At 35.0% G+C, this 16,017-nt stretch overlaps 1 protein-coding gene across 6 annotated transcripts in view; it reads left to right on the top strand.

The window, feature by feature from the left end:
• The window catches only part of TAOK3 (TAO kinase 3), a 182,109-nt gene that overhangs the window by 101,028 nt on the left and 65,064 nt on the right, over positions 1-16,017 (top strand). For 4 of the 6 annotated variants that reach the window (XM_082355888.1, XM_082355886.1, XM_082355885.1 and 1 more), the window contains 5 exons: positions 766-983; positions 9,854-9,925; positions 10,319-10,420; positions 14,056-14,101; positions 15,027-15,123. In XM_082355888.1, coding sequence (XP_082212014.1) covers positions 864-983; positions 9,854-9,925; positions 10,319-10,420; positions 14,056-14,101; positions 15,027-15,123 — 437 coding nt within the window. In that variant the 5' untranslated portion in view covers positions 766-863. Of the gene's footprint in view, positions 1-765; positions 984-9,853; positions 9,926-10,318; positions 10,421-14,055; positions 14,102-15,026; positions 15,124-16,017 lie in introns of those variants that run through there. The other 2 variants (XM_082355889.1, XM_082355890.1) reach the window with 1 other exon arrangement.

The raw sequence follows: 16,017 nt of genomic DNA, 5'->3' as shown, positions 1-16,017 counted from the left end.
AGCCCTAGGCAACCAAAAGTCTATTCAATACTTTCTGTCTCTATAAATTTACTTATGCTGGATGTATTATATAAATGGAATCATACAATATGTAGTCTTTTGTGACTGGCTTCCTTCACTTAGTGTAATGTTTCACCTGTGTTGTGGTGTGTATCAGTAGTTCATTCCTTTTTATCCCTGAATAATATTCCATGTTATGGATATACCATATTTTGTTTATTCATTCACCAAATGGACATTTGGGTTGTTGCTGAATAATATGGCTACCAATATCCAAGTTTTTGTGTGGACGTGTGTTTTTATTTCTCTTGGGTATATACCGAGGAGTGGGAATTTCTGGGTCAAATTGTAACTCTGTGTTTAAGTTTTTGATGAACTCCCAATCTGTTTCCCAAAATGGCTGTACCATTTTACATTTCCGCCAACTGTGTTGGAGGGTCCGAATTTCCCCACATCCTTACCAATACTTATTACTTGACTTTTTGATAATAGCCATCCTAGTGGGTATGAAAATGGTATCTCATGTGTTTTTAATTTTATTTGTCTAATGACTAATGGTGTGGAGCATCTTTTCATGTGTTAGTGGACATTTCTATATCTTTGGAGTAATATCTATTCAGATCCTTTGCCCATTTTTCTTTTGGATTACTTGTCTTTTTATTATGAATTTCTAAGACCAAGATGCTTTTTATGGATAATATGAATCTGTAATTGCCACCAAACAAAATGTATAATAAGTTAATGTCAAACCTTATTTTTCTACAGGTACTGAAATTTTACCCCCCCATCCGCCAAATATTTGTCAATGAGAGAGAAAGCTGACTGGGATATCAAAAGCAAAGTGCTTGCACATACTGGTCATCATGCGGAAAGGGGTGCCAAGGGACCCAGAGATTGCTGATCTGTTCTACAAAGATGATCCTGAAGAACTTTTTATTGGTTTACATGAAATTGGACATGGAAGTTTTGGAGCAGTTTATTTTGTAAGTAATTAAAAATTGTTTAGATCAAATTATGAAAGTTTAAATTCTGTGCATTCTAACTATTACTTGTAAAATGCACTTGGTTTTAATGTTTAGTCTACAAATTAAATGATGTCTACAGTAGAGGCAAATAGTCATTGCTGAAGAGCCAGTCCTAGAATTCTAGGCATCATTCAAGTCAATGGTATCCTTATCAAATGACTCTGCTGTCAAAGTAGTGTAAAAAAGTTATAAGCTTGAGTTTGAACCCTATTCATTTCCCTTACATGCCAAGCTCTTTTCTGCCTCAGGGCCTTTATATATGCTATTCCTCCTGCCTAGAAAACTGTACATTTTTTCCCCATTCCTGTCTAACTCTTGTTTACCCTACAGATATCAGCTTAAGTGTTAAATCCATGAGATAACCATTCCTGTTCAACCCTCCAGCACTAAATTAAGACTTTCTTTATGGTCTCATAACACCCTATGCTTGTACTTTGTTGCATTTGTTACAGTTATAATTGAATAATTATGTGTGAGATTTTTTAATTCATGTATGTCTCTCTCACTAAATAATAAGCTCCATAGGACAGGAATTATATCTACTTGTTCCTTGATATATCCCCAATAGCTAGTATAATGTCTGAATAGTAGGAACTCAGTAAATGATGGATGGATGGGTGGATGGACAAGTGGACATCTACGCAGACAGATAGACTGACAGATTTTTAGTAACAATCGTGTTAAGTCAGTATCTTAGGTTAAGGGATACAAGGCTTAGCCCCACTGAGTCAGTTTGAATTCCAAGACTGTGATTATCTTCTGATGAGAAGAGTGAGAAATGACTGAAATGTTAACATAGATCATTCACCTGAAATTCATTGCATAAAATATAGTTCTTTATTTCAATAACCTTAGAAGTTTGCATCATCAAATTAACACATACTTCCTTAAGAGTACTAGTTCCTTAAAGCAAGTAATATTTAAGTAATATTACCTATTTCTCCTCCAAACCTGTTAGCAAATAATTTCTTTCTTTTTTTTTTTTTTAATTATTTTCTTGGGGAAATACTCAGTGGTCACCTTTCTACAATGGTTATTTCTTAGTTTTTTTTAAAAACCCTATTTATTTATTTATTTATTTATTTATTTATTTATTTATTTATTTTTGGCTGTGTTGGGTCTTCGTTTCTGTGCGAGGGCTTTCTGTAGCTGCGGCAAGTGGGGGCCACTCTTCATCGCGGTGCGCAGGCCTCTCACTATCGCGGCCTCTCTTGTTGCAGAGCACAGGCTCCAGTCGCGCAGGCTCAGCAATTGTGGCTCACGGGCCCAGCCGCTCCGCGGCATGTGGGATCCTCCCAGGCCAGGGCTCGAACCCGTGTCCCCTGCATTGGCAGGCGGATTCTCAACCACTGCGCCACCAGGGAAGCCCTAATTTCTTTCTTAATCAAACAGTATTTGACTTTTCTTTTTAAGTGGTCCTTTATGTCCTTCCATCTGGATAGGGCTTATCTTTAGTTGTCCTTCCAAATGAGATTTTATTAATTGCTTCTTGAACTCATCCTTTTGTTTCTAGCCAAATCTTCAGCCTGAGTTTTCTCAGAATGCTCTTTCGTCCCTTCATGTCTATACTCAGCACTACCACCACTTCTCCTCACTCACCCCCATCTAATACTTGGCTCCCACTCAAGTACATTTTATCATTAAGTGACCTTCCATTGCTGAAGTGGGTGCTAATTTTCTAGTTAATACCCTCATATTAGTCTTTGGGCTTAGAGTAGCATTTATGGCCCAAAGTCCTATCTTTCTCATTCACTGAGACACATTTTTTTAAGAGGATTTTTTTAATTACAAATATATCATATATACAGAAGTGTGTATAATACATTCACACTTATATATTTTAATATATAATTTAAAGAATAATTAAAATGTAAATCCCTTTATAACCACCAGCCAGGCCAAGAAATAGAATATTGCCAGCACCCCAGAAGCCCCTTTTTTGTTAGAAGAATCCACTATGCTGAATTTTTATGATGATGACTTTCTTATATTTCTTTATATGTACCCACTTACTTCTCTACCCCTAATAATATAATTTGGTTTCGCCGGTTTTGAACTTTTTAACAATAGAAACATTCTGTATATATTTGGTTGTGACCTGTTTGTTTTGCTTAGAGATACTTTCTTCAGTCAATCATCTTTTCTTACTTTCCTTCTATTACTGTATAACTAATTCATCATCTCAGAATCTCTCTTGGCCAGAGTCAGAGAGTAGTTGCAATCTCTGTTTGACTCTTCTATTTTAAAAAGCAGCCAGACCACTCTCAAAGTTCTCTTTTAGAATAAATACAATAAACCAAGTATGCTTCGAAACTTACTAACATGCCTTTTGTGCTAGGGATAAAATGAGAACTACATTGCTGTAGAAGACCCAGTGCTTTTGGGACTAAGTCCTGTCTGTTTAGCTAGAGTACGGTAGTTCCCCCTTATCCACAGTTTCGCTTTCCACGGTTTTAGTTATCTGTGGTCAACCTCAGTCCAAAAATATTAGATGGAAAAATCCAGAAATAAACAATTCTTAAGTTTTAAATTGCGAGCTATTCTGACTAGCATCATGTAAATATGTGTTATTTGTTGATAATGATAGACTAGAGAAATCACAAAGATACCTGGGTGGCTTTGATACTGAAATGTAATCATTAACTATATATTGCCTGTATACAAAAGTGTAGAGTACAGGCCCTTATAAGCCCATAAGGCACTTAAAAAACAGCTTAAAGGAGAATTAACTGATACTTTACTATAAAACTTAAAAAAGCCTTAACCTTTTATCTACAGTGGTCACATAGGTAGCACCTTAAAAATGGATTTTCTCAGGGACCACAGTAATATGACCCATGTTGCTCCTCCCTGTTGACAGATTCTTCCTCTTCTCACTCATACCATTATAACCAAGAAGACTACCATCTCTTACTTGGACAACTGCAGTAACCTCCAAACTGATCTCTGTGCATCCATTCTGGTCTGTCTCCAGTCTTTTGTCCACACCACAGTGAGCTTGAGGGTTGGTGGAGAGCGGAAACACGTAAATATGATCACATCACCTTTTCTCTGTAAAGCCTTCAGAGGGTCTCCTCCTCTGTTCTTGGACTAAGTTCAACTTCCCTACTGTAGGCAGCCTGTAAGGTCCTTCATGAGGTGATCCCTCTATACCTGAACTGTATTCCCTCTTATTCTCATTGCTCTAGTTATTATATAAAAGTTTTCTTTTAATCATCCATCATAGGATCTTTGCATAAACTGTTCTCTCTGGAATGTTTTCCCCTGCCATCTTCATCTTCTTAACTCCACTTTATCCTTTGTCTCTCAGCTGAGGGCTCATTTATTCAGGGAAGCCTTGCCTGACCTGCCTAATCACATCCCCCCTTTTTTGGTTCTCAGAGTAACACATACCCTTCTTTGTAACACATATCACAGTTGCAATTTTATATTAATTATGATTTCATTTTTGCTGTCTATACTACTAGAAGAGAGATAGGCACTAGGCATACTTACAATTCTATCCCTAGCATTTAGCCCAGTACCTGACAAATTTTGAGTACCTGGTAAGTATTTGAATGATGAAGAACTCAGAGAATTTGGAACTGCTAATTAGTACTTTTCATGAGTCAGAATCATATTAGCAAGCTGTAAAGACCAGAGTCTAGCAACCAACATCTTTATACCTCAACACTATAATTCTGTTAGACTTTTTGTAGTTTACAGCTTTTACACAGAACGATGCCAGGAAATGTGTTAAAAGTGAATTGTACGCTGGCACAGCTCTTGTAGAATCAATCAGTTGAGAATATATATTATATTCAGAGAAAATTGAAACTATTGATGAAATATCTCTGTGTATTTGGATTTACATAAGTAATTCAGAAATTAGCATCAGTAAAAATGAAATAGTAAGAAACTGTATTAAAGGAAGATAAAAAGGTCTGAGCACGTTCATTTTTGTATTCACTTAAAAGACAACTATAAAGTTTCTAGGGTTCTAGTGTTGCCTTGTTGAACTCAGCATATCATCCATAATCCACCTAAAGCAAATAATTTAGTTTTGTTCTTCTGGGTATAAATACCTTTTAGTTTTAGTTGAGGCTTAATAAATAGGGCAAAAGGAAAAGCTTATGTTTAATTTTTATATTTCCATACACTAGTAAAGAGTTGACAATAATCTAAATGTAGCTGGAAATGGTTATAAAAATATCAGAAACACATATGTAGTAAGTTCTCAATAAATATATTTTGAATCAGTGATTTTTTTTTTTATTGGAGTATAATTGCTTTACAATGTTGTGTTAGTTTCTGCTGTACAATGAAGTGAATCAGCTGTATGTATACCTATATGCCCTCCCTCTTGGACCTCCCTCCCACCTCCACCCCCCCATCCCACCCATCTAGGTCATCACAGAGCACAGAGCTGGGCTCCCTGTGCTTTATTTTACTTTTTTTTCCCATTTATTTATTTATGTATTTTTTAACGTCTTTATTGGAGTATAATTGCTTTACAGTGGTGTGTTAGTTTCTGCTTTATAACAAAGTGAATCAGCTATACATATACATATATCCCCATATCTCTTCCCTCTTGCGTCTCCGTCCCTCCCACCCTCCCTATCCCACCCCTCTAGGTGGTCACAAAGCACTGAGCTGATCTCCCTGTGCTATGCAGCTGCTTCCCACTAGCTATCGGTTTTTTTACATTTGGTAGTGTATCTATGTCCATGCCACTCTCTCACTTTGTCCCAGCTTACCCTTCCCCCTCCCCGTGTCCTCAAGTCCATTCTCTAGTAGGTCTGCGTCTTTATTCCTGTCCTGCCCCTAGGTTCTTCATGACCTTTTTTTTTTTTTTTTTTTTTTTTAGATTCCATATATATGTTTTAGCATACGGTATTTGTTTTTCTCTTTCTGACTTACTTCACTCTGTATGACAGACTCTAAGTCCATCCACCTCACTACAAATAACTCAATTTCGTTTCTTTTTATGGCTGAGTGATATTCCATCGTATATATGTGCCACATCTTCTTTATTGATTCATCTTTCGATGGACACTTAGGTTGCTTCCATGTCCTGGCTACTGTAAATAGAGCTGCAATGAACATTGTAGTACAAGACTCTTTTTGAATTATGGTTTTCTCAAGGTATATGCCCAGTAGTGGGATTGCTGGGTCGTATGGTAGTTCTATTTTTAGTTTTTTAAGGAACCTCCATACTGTTCTCCATAGTGGCTGTATCAACTTACATTCCCACCAACAGTGCAAGAGGGTTCCCTTTCCTCCACACCCTCTCCAGCATTTATTGTTTGTAGATTTTTTGATGATGGCCATTCTCACTGGTGTGAGGTGATATCTCACTGTAGTTTTGATTTGCATTTCTCTAATGATTAATGATGTTGAGCATTCTTTCATGTGTTTGTTGGCAATCTGTATATCTTCTTTAGAGAAGTGTCTATTTAGGTCTTCTGCCCATTTTTGTATTGGGTTGTTTGTTTTTTTGATATTGAGCTGCATGAGCTGCTTGTAAATTTTGGAGATTAATCCTTTGTCAGTTGCTTCATTTGCAAATATTTTCTCCCATCTTTTCATCTTGTTTATGGTTTCCTTTGCTGTGCAAAAGCTTTTGAGTTTCATTAGGTCCCATTTGTTTATTTTTGTTTTTATTTCCATTTCCCTAGGAGGTGGGTCAAAAAGTATCCTGCTGTGATTTATGTCATAGAGTGTTCTGCCTATGTTTTCCTCTAAGAGTTTGATAGTGTCTGGCCTTACATTTAGGTCTTTAATCCATTTTGAGTATATGTTTGTGTATGGTGTTAGGGAGTGTTCTAATTTCATTCTTTTACATGTAGCTGTCCAGTTTTCCCAGCACCACTTATTGAAGAGGCTGTCTTTTCTCCATTGTATATTCTTGCCTCCTTTATCAAAAATAAGGTGACCATATGTGTGTGGGTTTATCTCCGGGCTTTCTATCCTGTTCCATTGATCTATATTTCTGTTTTTGTGCCAGTACCATACTTTCTTGATGACTGTAGCTTTGTAGTATAGTCTGAAGTCAGGGAGCCTGATTCCTCCAGCTCTGTTTTTCTTTCTCAAGATTGCTTTGGCTATTCAGGGTCTTTTGTGTTTCCATACAAATGGTGAAATTTTTTGTTCTAGTTCTGTGAAAAATGCCATTGGTAGTTTGATAGGGATTGCATTGAATCTGTAGATTGCTTTGGGTAGTGGAGTCATTTTCACAATGTTGATTCTTCCAATCCAAGAACATGGTGAATCAGTGATCTTGCTTAAGGTTGCTGAGACCTCTGAGACTATTGGAAGTGTTAAGTATGAATGTAAGTTTCAAGAATAAAACTTGAAATGTTTAGAAGTTGTAATCATTCATAATACAGTATGATGCATTGGAAAGCTGAAACCCCATTGATAGTTTCCTTTCTCTATACTAAAATATTGATTTTTTTTTTTAAGTTTCTGTTTCAGTTCTGAATTTTAACTAGTATAAAATGGATTAAAAATTTCACATCTATATATGAATGGAAATGTTTTCAAATTTCAAGTCTCTGCCCTGTAGATAGGTTCTATAAGCAAGTACACTTATCAAGTAATAAGTGATAACTCTATAAATGTGAAGAAATACATTTTTATTTTAGGGTGATTCTTTTTTCATGTCTCTTGTTCCAAATAAGCCTTGATTATAAATAACCTTAATAAGCAATTAGATAATACTGTCAGATTCCATTTGTGTGGGCCTTTTTTTTTTTCTTTCTATAAAGGGTACAGATTTGTTTTTTAAAAACCCCATTAAAAGTTAATATTCATCATTGTTTGAGCATTTTCTAAACCTTTCCCAGGCTCCTTAAGCTACACAGTACATAGATTCATATCCAAAATATCCGCTTTACAGACACAGTCACTCTAACCTTCATTGTATTACTGAATTTACATCAACTTTTCTTTCTTGTTGTCATCTAAGCACAGTCTTAGTGTTACATTTTTATTTTATTTATTTATTTGTTTTTGGGCTGCATTGGGTCTTCGTTGCTGTGCTCAGGCTTCCTCTAGTTGTGGCGAACAGGGGCTACTCTTCGTGGCAGTGCGCACACTCCTCATTGTGGTGGCTTCTCTAGTTGTGAAGCATGGGCTCTGGGCACGCGGGCTTCCATAGTTGTGCCTTGCGAGCTCAGTAGTTGTGGCTCACGGGTTTAGTTGCTCGGAGGCGTGTGAGATCTTCCCGGACCAGGAACCGAACCTTTGTCCCCTACATTGGCAGGCGGATTCTTAACCACTGCACCACCAGGGAAGTCCCTTAGTGTTACATTTTAAAAGCCAGCAAAATGTGAGAGATCTTTGTTTTTAACAAAAGTCAGTCTGTACCTTCTAAATGAATAAAATACCTAAAAAATGCCTTTACAGAGTCCTGCCGATTTGAAAACTGTAACTAGTGGATACCTTGTTTTTGTAATCAGTACTTTTACCTTAGTGCTTGTACAAAAAGTTTTTTTTATTATGTGTCCATTTTCTCTGCATTTTGGCATTAAGACTCTGGGGTTGCATTCTTTTTACATCAACGTTATTGTTTATTGTTGGAATTAAATTTTTTTTTAATTAGAAAGAAGACATTGCTCTGAGGAGCTTCTTTAATTGTATTTTAGAAACTGATTAGACGTTTTTCTCTAAAATTGGTGACCTTATTTTACCAGAGTGAATTCCAGTTTTACTTCAGAAACACTGCTATTGCTTTATTGGTCCACAATAGTAATATCATAGAACTGAAGTGGCTTACTTACATCAGGGGTATGACACTGGTGCCCAGCCCTGTTATTAAAGAAGGCTAAGATTAGATAATCTTTAATGTCTTATATTTATTTTTCTGAAAATTTTTAAAAATAGTTTTAAATTTCTTAAGTAAATTTGGAGGAAAAGATTATTACCTGAGGTATTTATGATTTTCAGGCGTGCTTTCAATGAACTGTTATATTTTGAGTATGGAGAAGATATATAGAGATAATTATGAGACAAGTCAACTTTTATAGATGAATACACACACATACACATAAATGTGTGTATGTATTTATGTGATACATTCTTACTGTAAAATATAAGTACCTTTGAAAGTGAAAGTCCCTCAAGATTAATCTTATCCTTTGCTGCACTGTTTAATACATTAGCCGCTATTTAAATTTTAAGTTAATTGAAATTAAATTTAAAATCCACTTCCTCAGTCACACTAGCCACATTTGACGTGCTACTATATACGATGTAGATATAGAACATTTCCATCATCATGGAAAGTTCTTTCAGACATAATAATATATCAGATAATCCAGGGATTACCACTGATATATATTCTGGTATAAATTCTTTCATAATTTTTTCTACACATATACTCATTATTACTATTTTGCAAAAAGAAGATCATATTGTACAGGTTTTTTTTATCATGATATTTTTTACTGTTACCATATATACATATTGATTACCTCATTCTCTTAATGTTTATTTCATTACATGACTGTTTCATATTTATTTAACTGGTTCTCCATTGGTAGACATTCTACATGGTGAAGCCAGTATGGATATTTTGGAAATATGACTTTTTTGACTCGATATGTTTTGTTAAACCTTAATCCCTTTTTACATTATAGCCTTTGCATGTATATGGAAAGGGATAAAGGGAAGTTGTACCTTAAAGTGGGGTGGAAATGTCTGTCTAGCCTATCAAAAGTTGCAGCATCTTTAGACTGTGAGAATGAAGGGTGAAATGTTATAAAAGTCAAGTCAAATATTTAAGTTAAACTGGCTGAAACATTGTTCATTCTTTTTAACTTTTTTTCCCTACTCTCTTAACACAGGCCACATATGCTCACACCAGCGAGGTGGTGGCAGTTAAGAAAATGTCCTATAGTGGGAAGCAGGCACATGAGGTATGTTAAAGACATTGTGTACCTAAACTGACATAAGCAAGTTAATATGAAATTGACAGTAGAAACAAAGTTCTTTAAGCATTTCTTTATCACAGTTCTTTTTTTCCCTTCTTGTGGAGCATATAATAAATGTTCCTAATATTCTACCTCAATCAACTATTTTGTGGAATAGAACATGGATTAGTGTAATGGATTTATTATAATATATTTGGTGATTGATTTAATTTATATGTACTAAAACAAGAAATAACGCAAGTTTAAATTGCTTCTTCATGTATTAAACATTCTCTTTGTCCATTTAAAATAATGAAAAGACTATTTTATATGTATACTTGAAAATAAAATACTGTTTTCCGTTCAAAAATTATGATATTTTCTTTCTGACTTAAATAGAAATGGCAAGATATTCTTAAGGAGGTCAAATTTTTACAACAATTGAAGCATCCTAATACTATTGAATACAAAGGTTGTTACTTGAAAGAGCACACCGCCTGGGTAAGTAAGAGGACCTCTATTATCTTTTTATTTTTTCCTATTAAAATTTTTTTCTTTTCTTTTTTTTCTATTATCTCGTTGGTCTGTAAAATTATCAGCCCATTTCTGTCCCATTTGATTTTTGTTATCAGTATTTAACATTTGTTACTTCAGAGTGTGCCATGTGGTATACATTAGTTTAAGCATGACATCTAGTCTATAGGAAATTTTATTCTTAAACACTCAATGAAGAGAGAGTGAAAAGTTAACATCATTTTATAATGATTTATTTGCAAAAGTAAAGAGCAGTGCCTTTTATTCTCATCCTAGAATTTTTATCTTTGTCATTTCTCATCCCCTACTCCAATTCCCCCCAAATTTGGAATTGTGCTTGATATTACCATCACTGTCTAAGATTTTTACCAAACAGAGCCTAGATTATGATTAAAATGCAATGGTCTTTTTTTCCACTCTATCTTACTATATTTTTATTTTACATGATTTTGTTTCTGATTTTAGGTTAGCACATTAGACATTGTCTAGAACAAGTAAATGCTATACCTTGTACTTTATGGGATTGCACATTCCAATTTAAAGTATTCAATATCACTATCATTTATTGAATACTTACCAATGTACAAGTCCTTTCCTGTACATGATCTCCAATTAGGGAATGGAATTTTTGTTCCCAGATAGAATATCAAAGGTTAAACATAAACCTTTCTGCTCAAGCAATTCTTAAAGATATCTAGAGCCATTGCTTCTGTACTGAGCAGAAGAAATTAATAAGAGGAGTATCTCATTCTGTGGAAATCAGTTCTCTGGCAATCTCAGCTGTCTTGAAGGAGTCAAGAAAAGGATTTTTTTTTTTTTTTTTTTAAGAAAGGGATTTTGAGCAGGCAGAATAAATGTTAACAAAATCAAGTGCTAGATCTCATGTGTTTCAAAACTTCAGAAAATCCTCTGAGCTCTTATTTACTCTTAGATTACATAGAATGCTAATAAGTTTGGTTACCTAGTCTTTGTCTATAAGGATTTGATAGGCTAATTAGAAGGAACTCATAGAACTAAAGCTGCTGGAGACATGCATACAAATAGCCATAACTAATTTGACCTTAGGAAGAAGTTGGGGAAGTTAGAAAGCAGACCTAACAATTTAAAAGCAGAGCAACTAGAGCTGTTAATTTTCAAGGGCAAACAGCCAGCCACAGCTCAGGTGCCCTCATGTTATGGAATAATTGGGAAAAGAATGTTTGGGACAGAAATACAGAGTTAATGTGTAATTTCAAAAATAGACACATAACTATAAACATACTCTAGTCGGTTCTAAAGTTCTATGTTCATTTTCCTTATACTCAGTTTAAGGAAATTATATGTGTGTATTAATTTATATAATTTAAGAAATTAGAGGGAATTCCCTGCTGGTCCAGTGGTTAGGACTCTGTGCTTTCACTGCTGAGGACCCGGGTTCCATCCCTGGTCAGGGAACTAAGATCTTGCAAGCCGTACAGAGTGGCCGAAAAAATAAATAAACAAATTAAAAAAATTTTTAATTAAAAAAAATTTTTTAAAAGAAATTAGAAAATTAAGTAATACAGTTGAGAAATGTTTCCATCAAAACTGATTAAAAATATTGTTTGTCAATTATACCTTAATAAAGCTGAAGAAAAAAGAATAATAGTGCACCTAAAAGGCTAATGTTCATTATAATATTCACTTATGTGGACTCTTTCATTTCACAATAAGAAGTAAAATTAATGTTTCTGAATCTGCTTACTTTTATTTTTAATTATAAATTTATTTATTTTTGGCTGCATTGGGTCTTCGTTGCTGTGCATGGGCTTTTCTCTAGTTGCGGCGAGCGGGGGCTACTCTTTGTTGCGGTGCACGGGCTTCTCATTGCCGTGGCTTCTCTTGTTGCAGAGCATGGGCTCTAGGCGCACGGGCTTCAGTAGTCGTGGCACGCGGGCTCGGTAGTTGTGGCTTGCGGGCTCTAGAGCGCAGGCTCAGTAGTTGTGGCGTACAGGCTTAGTTGCTCTGCGGCATGTGGGATCTTCCCAGACCAGGGCTTGAAACCACGTCTCCTGCATTGGCAGGCAGATTCTTAACCACTGCGCCACCAGGGAAGCCCTGAATCTGCTTACTTTTAATGTAAAGCAGAAAACTATAATAAAGTTTCTAAACTTTAAACTTTTAAGTTTCTCATATTGTTTTAGATTATTCCAGAAATGGAATAATTTTTATACATTATGTATATTTAATTACATCTATAAATATATAATAAATTTAATAATGTAGATGTATATCTTTATTATATATAATAATATATATGTATGATATATGATATATTATGTATTATGTACCTTGCTACTGGAATAAATTCAGAAGAATATAAGATATGTATGTTATGTTATGTACAATTATATATTATAATAATATATGACATATAATATAATATATAATATTATATCTCATATCCTTCTGAAATATTCCAGTAATGCAGGGTACATAATACATAAATATTTTCACATTTATTTCTTTTAATGAAAGGAACCAGTATGTTAATAGTAGTTGTGTCTATGTGATTATAGGAAATTTGTATTTCATAATAAGCATATTGTATTTTTTTAGAATAACAAAATAATAATTTGTAGGAGTGTGTGTGCTTGTGTGTATATGTGTGGAGATTGGTCACTGAGCACTCCAGTTCTGACCCTGGCTATAAATTAGTAGTAATCTGGAATGCCTAAAATATCTAAGATGAGAGTAAAGAAAGAGTTTTCTCATTTTTGCTTTTCAAAAGCCTCCCAACATTGCAAACCCAATAAATATCAATATTAATGTAATAGTATTGTTCTAGAAATATTTTAAGATATAAATTGAAATATTCCATCTCTCTCAGGGATTCAAGCTAATGTAATAATATATAGCAGGATACATCTTTAGATTGAGTTCTATGTTTTCTTGTTTAGAACTTTTCAATTTTATTTTATTTTATTTTATTTTTTGGCTGCATCGGGTCTTAGCTGTGGCACACGGGATCTTCACTGAGGCATGCAGGATCTTTCATTGCAGCGCGCGGGCTTCTCTGTAGTTGTGGTGTGCGGGTTTTCTCTCTGTAGTTGTGGCACGCGGGCTCCAGGGCGCATGGGCTCTAGTTGAGGCGCAAGAGCTTAGTTGCCCCACAGCATGTGGTATCTTAGTTCCCCGAACAGGGATTAAACCCACGTTCCCTGCATTGATAGGTGGATTCTTTACCACTGGACCACCAGGGAAGTCCCAGAACTTTTTAAAATGTGAAAATAGGGAATTTACTGCTTACTTGTTTGTATTATTTAACTAATAATTCCCAGTATAGATTTTACTGGCTCATTTATTTGGCTGCCACTTTCCAAGTTACAAAATTTAATTTATACTCCAACCTAGCCACCTTAAATCCTTAAATACAATCCCCATATTGTCTTAGACCAATTCCAATTTCAAATAGGAAATAACAAAAACAGAAATTCCGATTTCAAATAGGAAATAACAATAACAGGTTCAGATAAATCAGAATATTTATTCTCCTAGTATTCTTAGTTCCTTGGTTAGTTGGTTGGTTTTAGCAGTTTCTTATTAACCTACATTATTCTGGTTATTATTTCAATCTGTTACAGTTGGTGATGGAATATTGCTTAGGCTCAGCCTCTGATTTGTTAGAAGGTAAGGATAAAAGCACTATCCCCTTCTTTTTTTACCTTGACCAGAATGTTGTCTACTCCTGTATTAAAGCACACCTTGGGCAAACTAAATGGTTAATGACTTAGACTTAAGGGTTATGTGGATAAGCCATGCAGACTCTATCTCTGCAATGTCGGGGAAAGTATCTGAGTAATGATTAGCAGCCCTCCCGCTGTTTTAGTTCATGGCCCATCCAGGGCAGGTACTACTACTAAAATGTTTGGGTCATGTGATGTAGTATGTGTAGCCAAAAACATCAAATTCATGTGTATGTATGAAACAGAGGTAGATGGTATCGGTATCCGAATTATATTGATATTTAACCCTTTCACATCTCTTGACTGACCCAGTTCTTTGCAGACGCTGTTATAACCAGAGACTGAGTTAAAATTTACATTAAAAAAAAACCAAAAAACTTTCTTATATTATCCATGATCTCTGAATAGAAATTGCTTATTAGCTGCTTTCACAAATAATGAAAACCTGTAGTTAGAAGGGGTACTTATACGTGGCTTGCGGCAGAGGAGAATAATGCAACCTAAAACACTCTAGACACTTAAAATGTCAGAGGGACTGGTAAATTTGGGCCTGGCCAATTGGAATCAGTGTGGCTTTGACTTGCAACTGACAAGTAAATTAACAATTCCTTGCAGTGAATATCAGGCTTTGTTTTATTTTATTTTGAAGGGGTTTGTTTGTTTTTATGCTTCAGTTTCCTGTTATCTGATTATTTATTGTTATTCTATAGAAAATATATATCCTGTGTATTTAGGTGAACATGTTCCCAAATTGTCATTTAAGAAAAAGTATGTAATTCAGCCTGCTATAGCTGTATAATATAATAAAAATAGGAATGAAACTGATCATCTATTCCTGGTTTTTTTTGGTTTTTTATTTTTCCCCTCAGTTCATAAAAAACCACTTCAGGAAGTGGAGATTGCTGCCATTACTCACGGTGCCTTGCAGGGGCTAGCCTACCTACATTCTCATGCATTGATTCATAGGTAAGATTAGAGGCCAGTTACATTTTCGTTTCGGTTACAGGACTGTCTCTTCAAGGAACCTTGAAAATTAGTGCATGCTCCAGTTTTTAGGGTGCCTAAGAATTTATGGGAAGCAAATAGATTGCTGATGCTTCTGGATGTAAAGAGTAAAGTTGCCCGAATTTAGTTCCTATCTCTTGGTCTCTCCCATATAACCACAAAGACTTATATCATCTCTGTTCTGTAGGTAACTATTCTCCAGGCATAGTGTTGCAGGGAAATTTGAAGAAGAGCCCAGCAACCTTTTGATACTGTGAAGAAAAAAAGGAAAGAAAATTAGCCTTCCTTGCATATATTTATTTCCTAGCTGAGTTCTTCTCCCTTTCCTGTTGCAAATAACAAGTCAATCTCATGTAAATATATGCTGTTTTACCAATTTTACATTTTTTGCATTTCTTTAGTCCATATAGATATTTAGGAAGGTATTACTGTCTTCATTTTGGTAGATGAAGAAACTGAGACTTAAAAAGATTTAAATAACTTGCCCATAGTTTCCTAGCGTTTATGTAATAAAGATTGAAACTCAGATTTTCTAACTCCTAGTCCAAGGCTTTCCTCTAAGTTACATTTTCTTTATCACAGCCCCGATCTCCTCTTTCCAACCTACTTCCCCCCACTAACTTCTTAACAAAGATGTTGTTACCAATTTTTCCTTCTCTCAGTAAAGAACTTCTAGTACTGTTACTTTAATGAATGGTGGCCAAGTAGTGGAATATGAGATAGGCATAAAGGACCTGAGATGGCTCAAAAACAGAAGAAAAAAAAATTTACATTTACTAGGAAGAAATGAAACTATTAAGTCATAGGTTCCCCTTTTGCTTCTGTTTTAATCATCCTAGAGTAGCCATCACAATT

Source organism: Balaenoptera borealis (genome assembly GCF_965194805.1).
Source record: "Balaenoptera borealis genome assembly, chromosome: 14".
Classification (NCBI taxonomy): Eukaryota; Metazoa; Chordata; class Mammalia; order Artiodactyla; family Balaenopteridae; genus Balaenoptera; species Balaenoptera borealis.
This window is presented reverse-complemented; position numbering and strand designations above follow the sequence as displayed.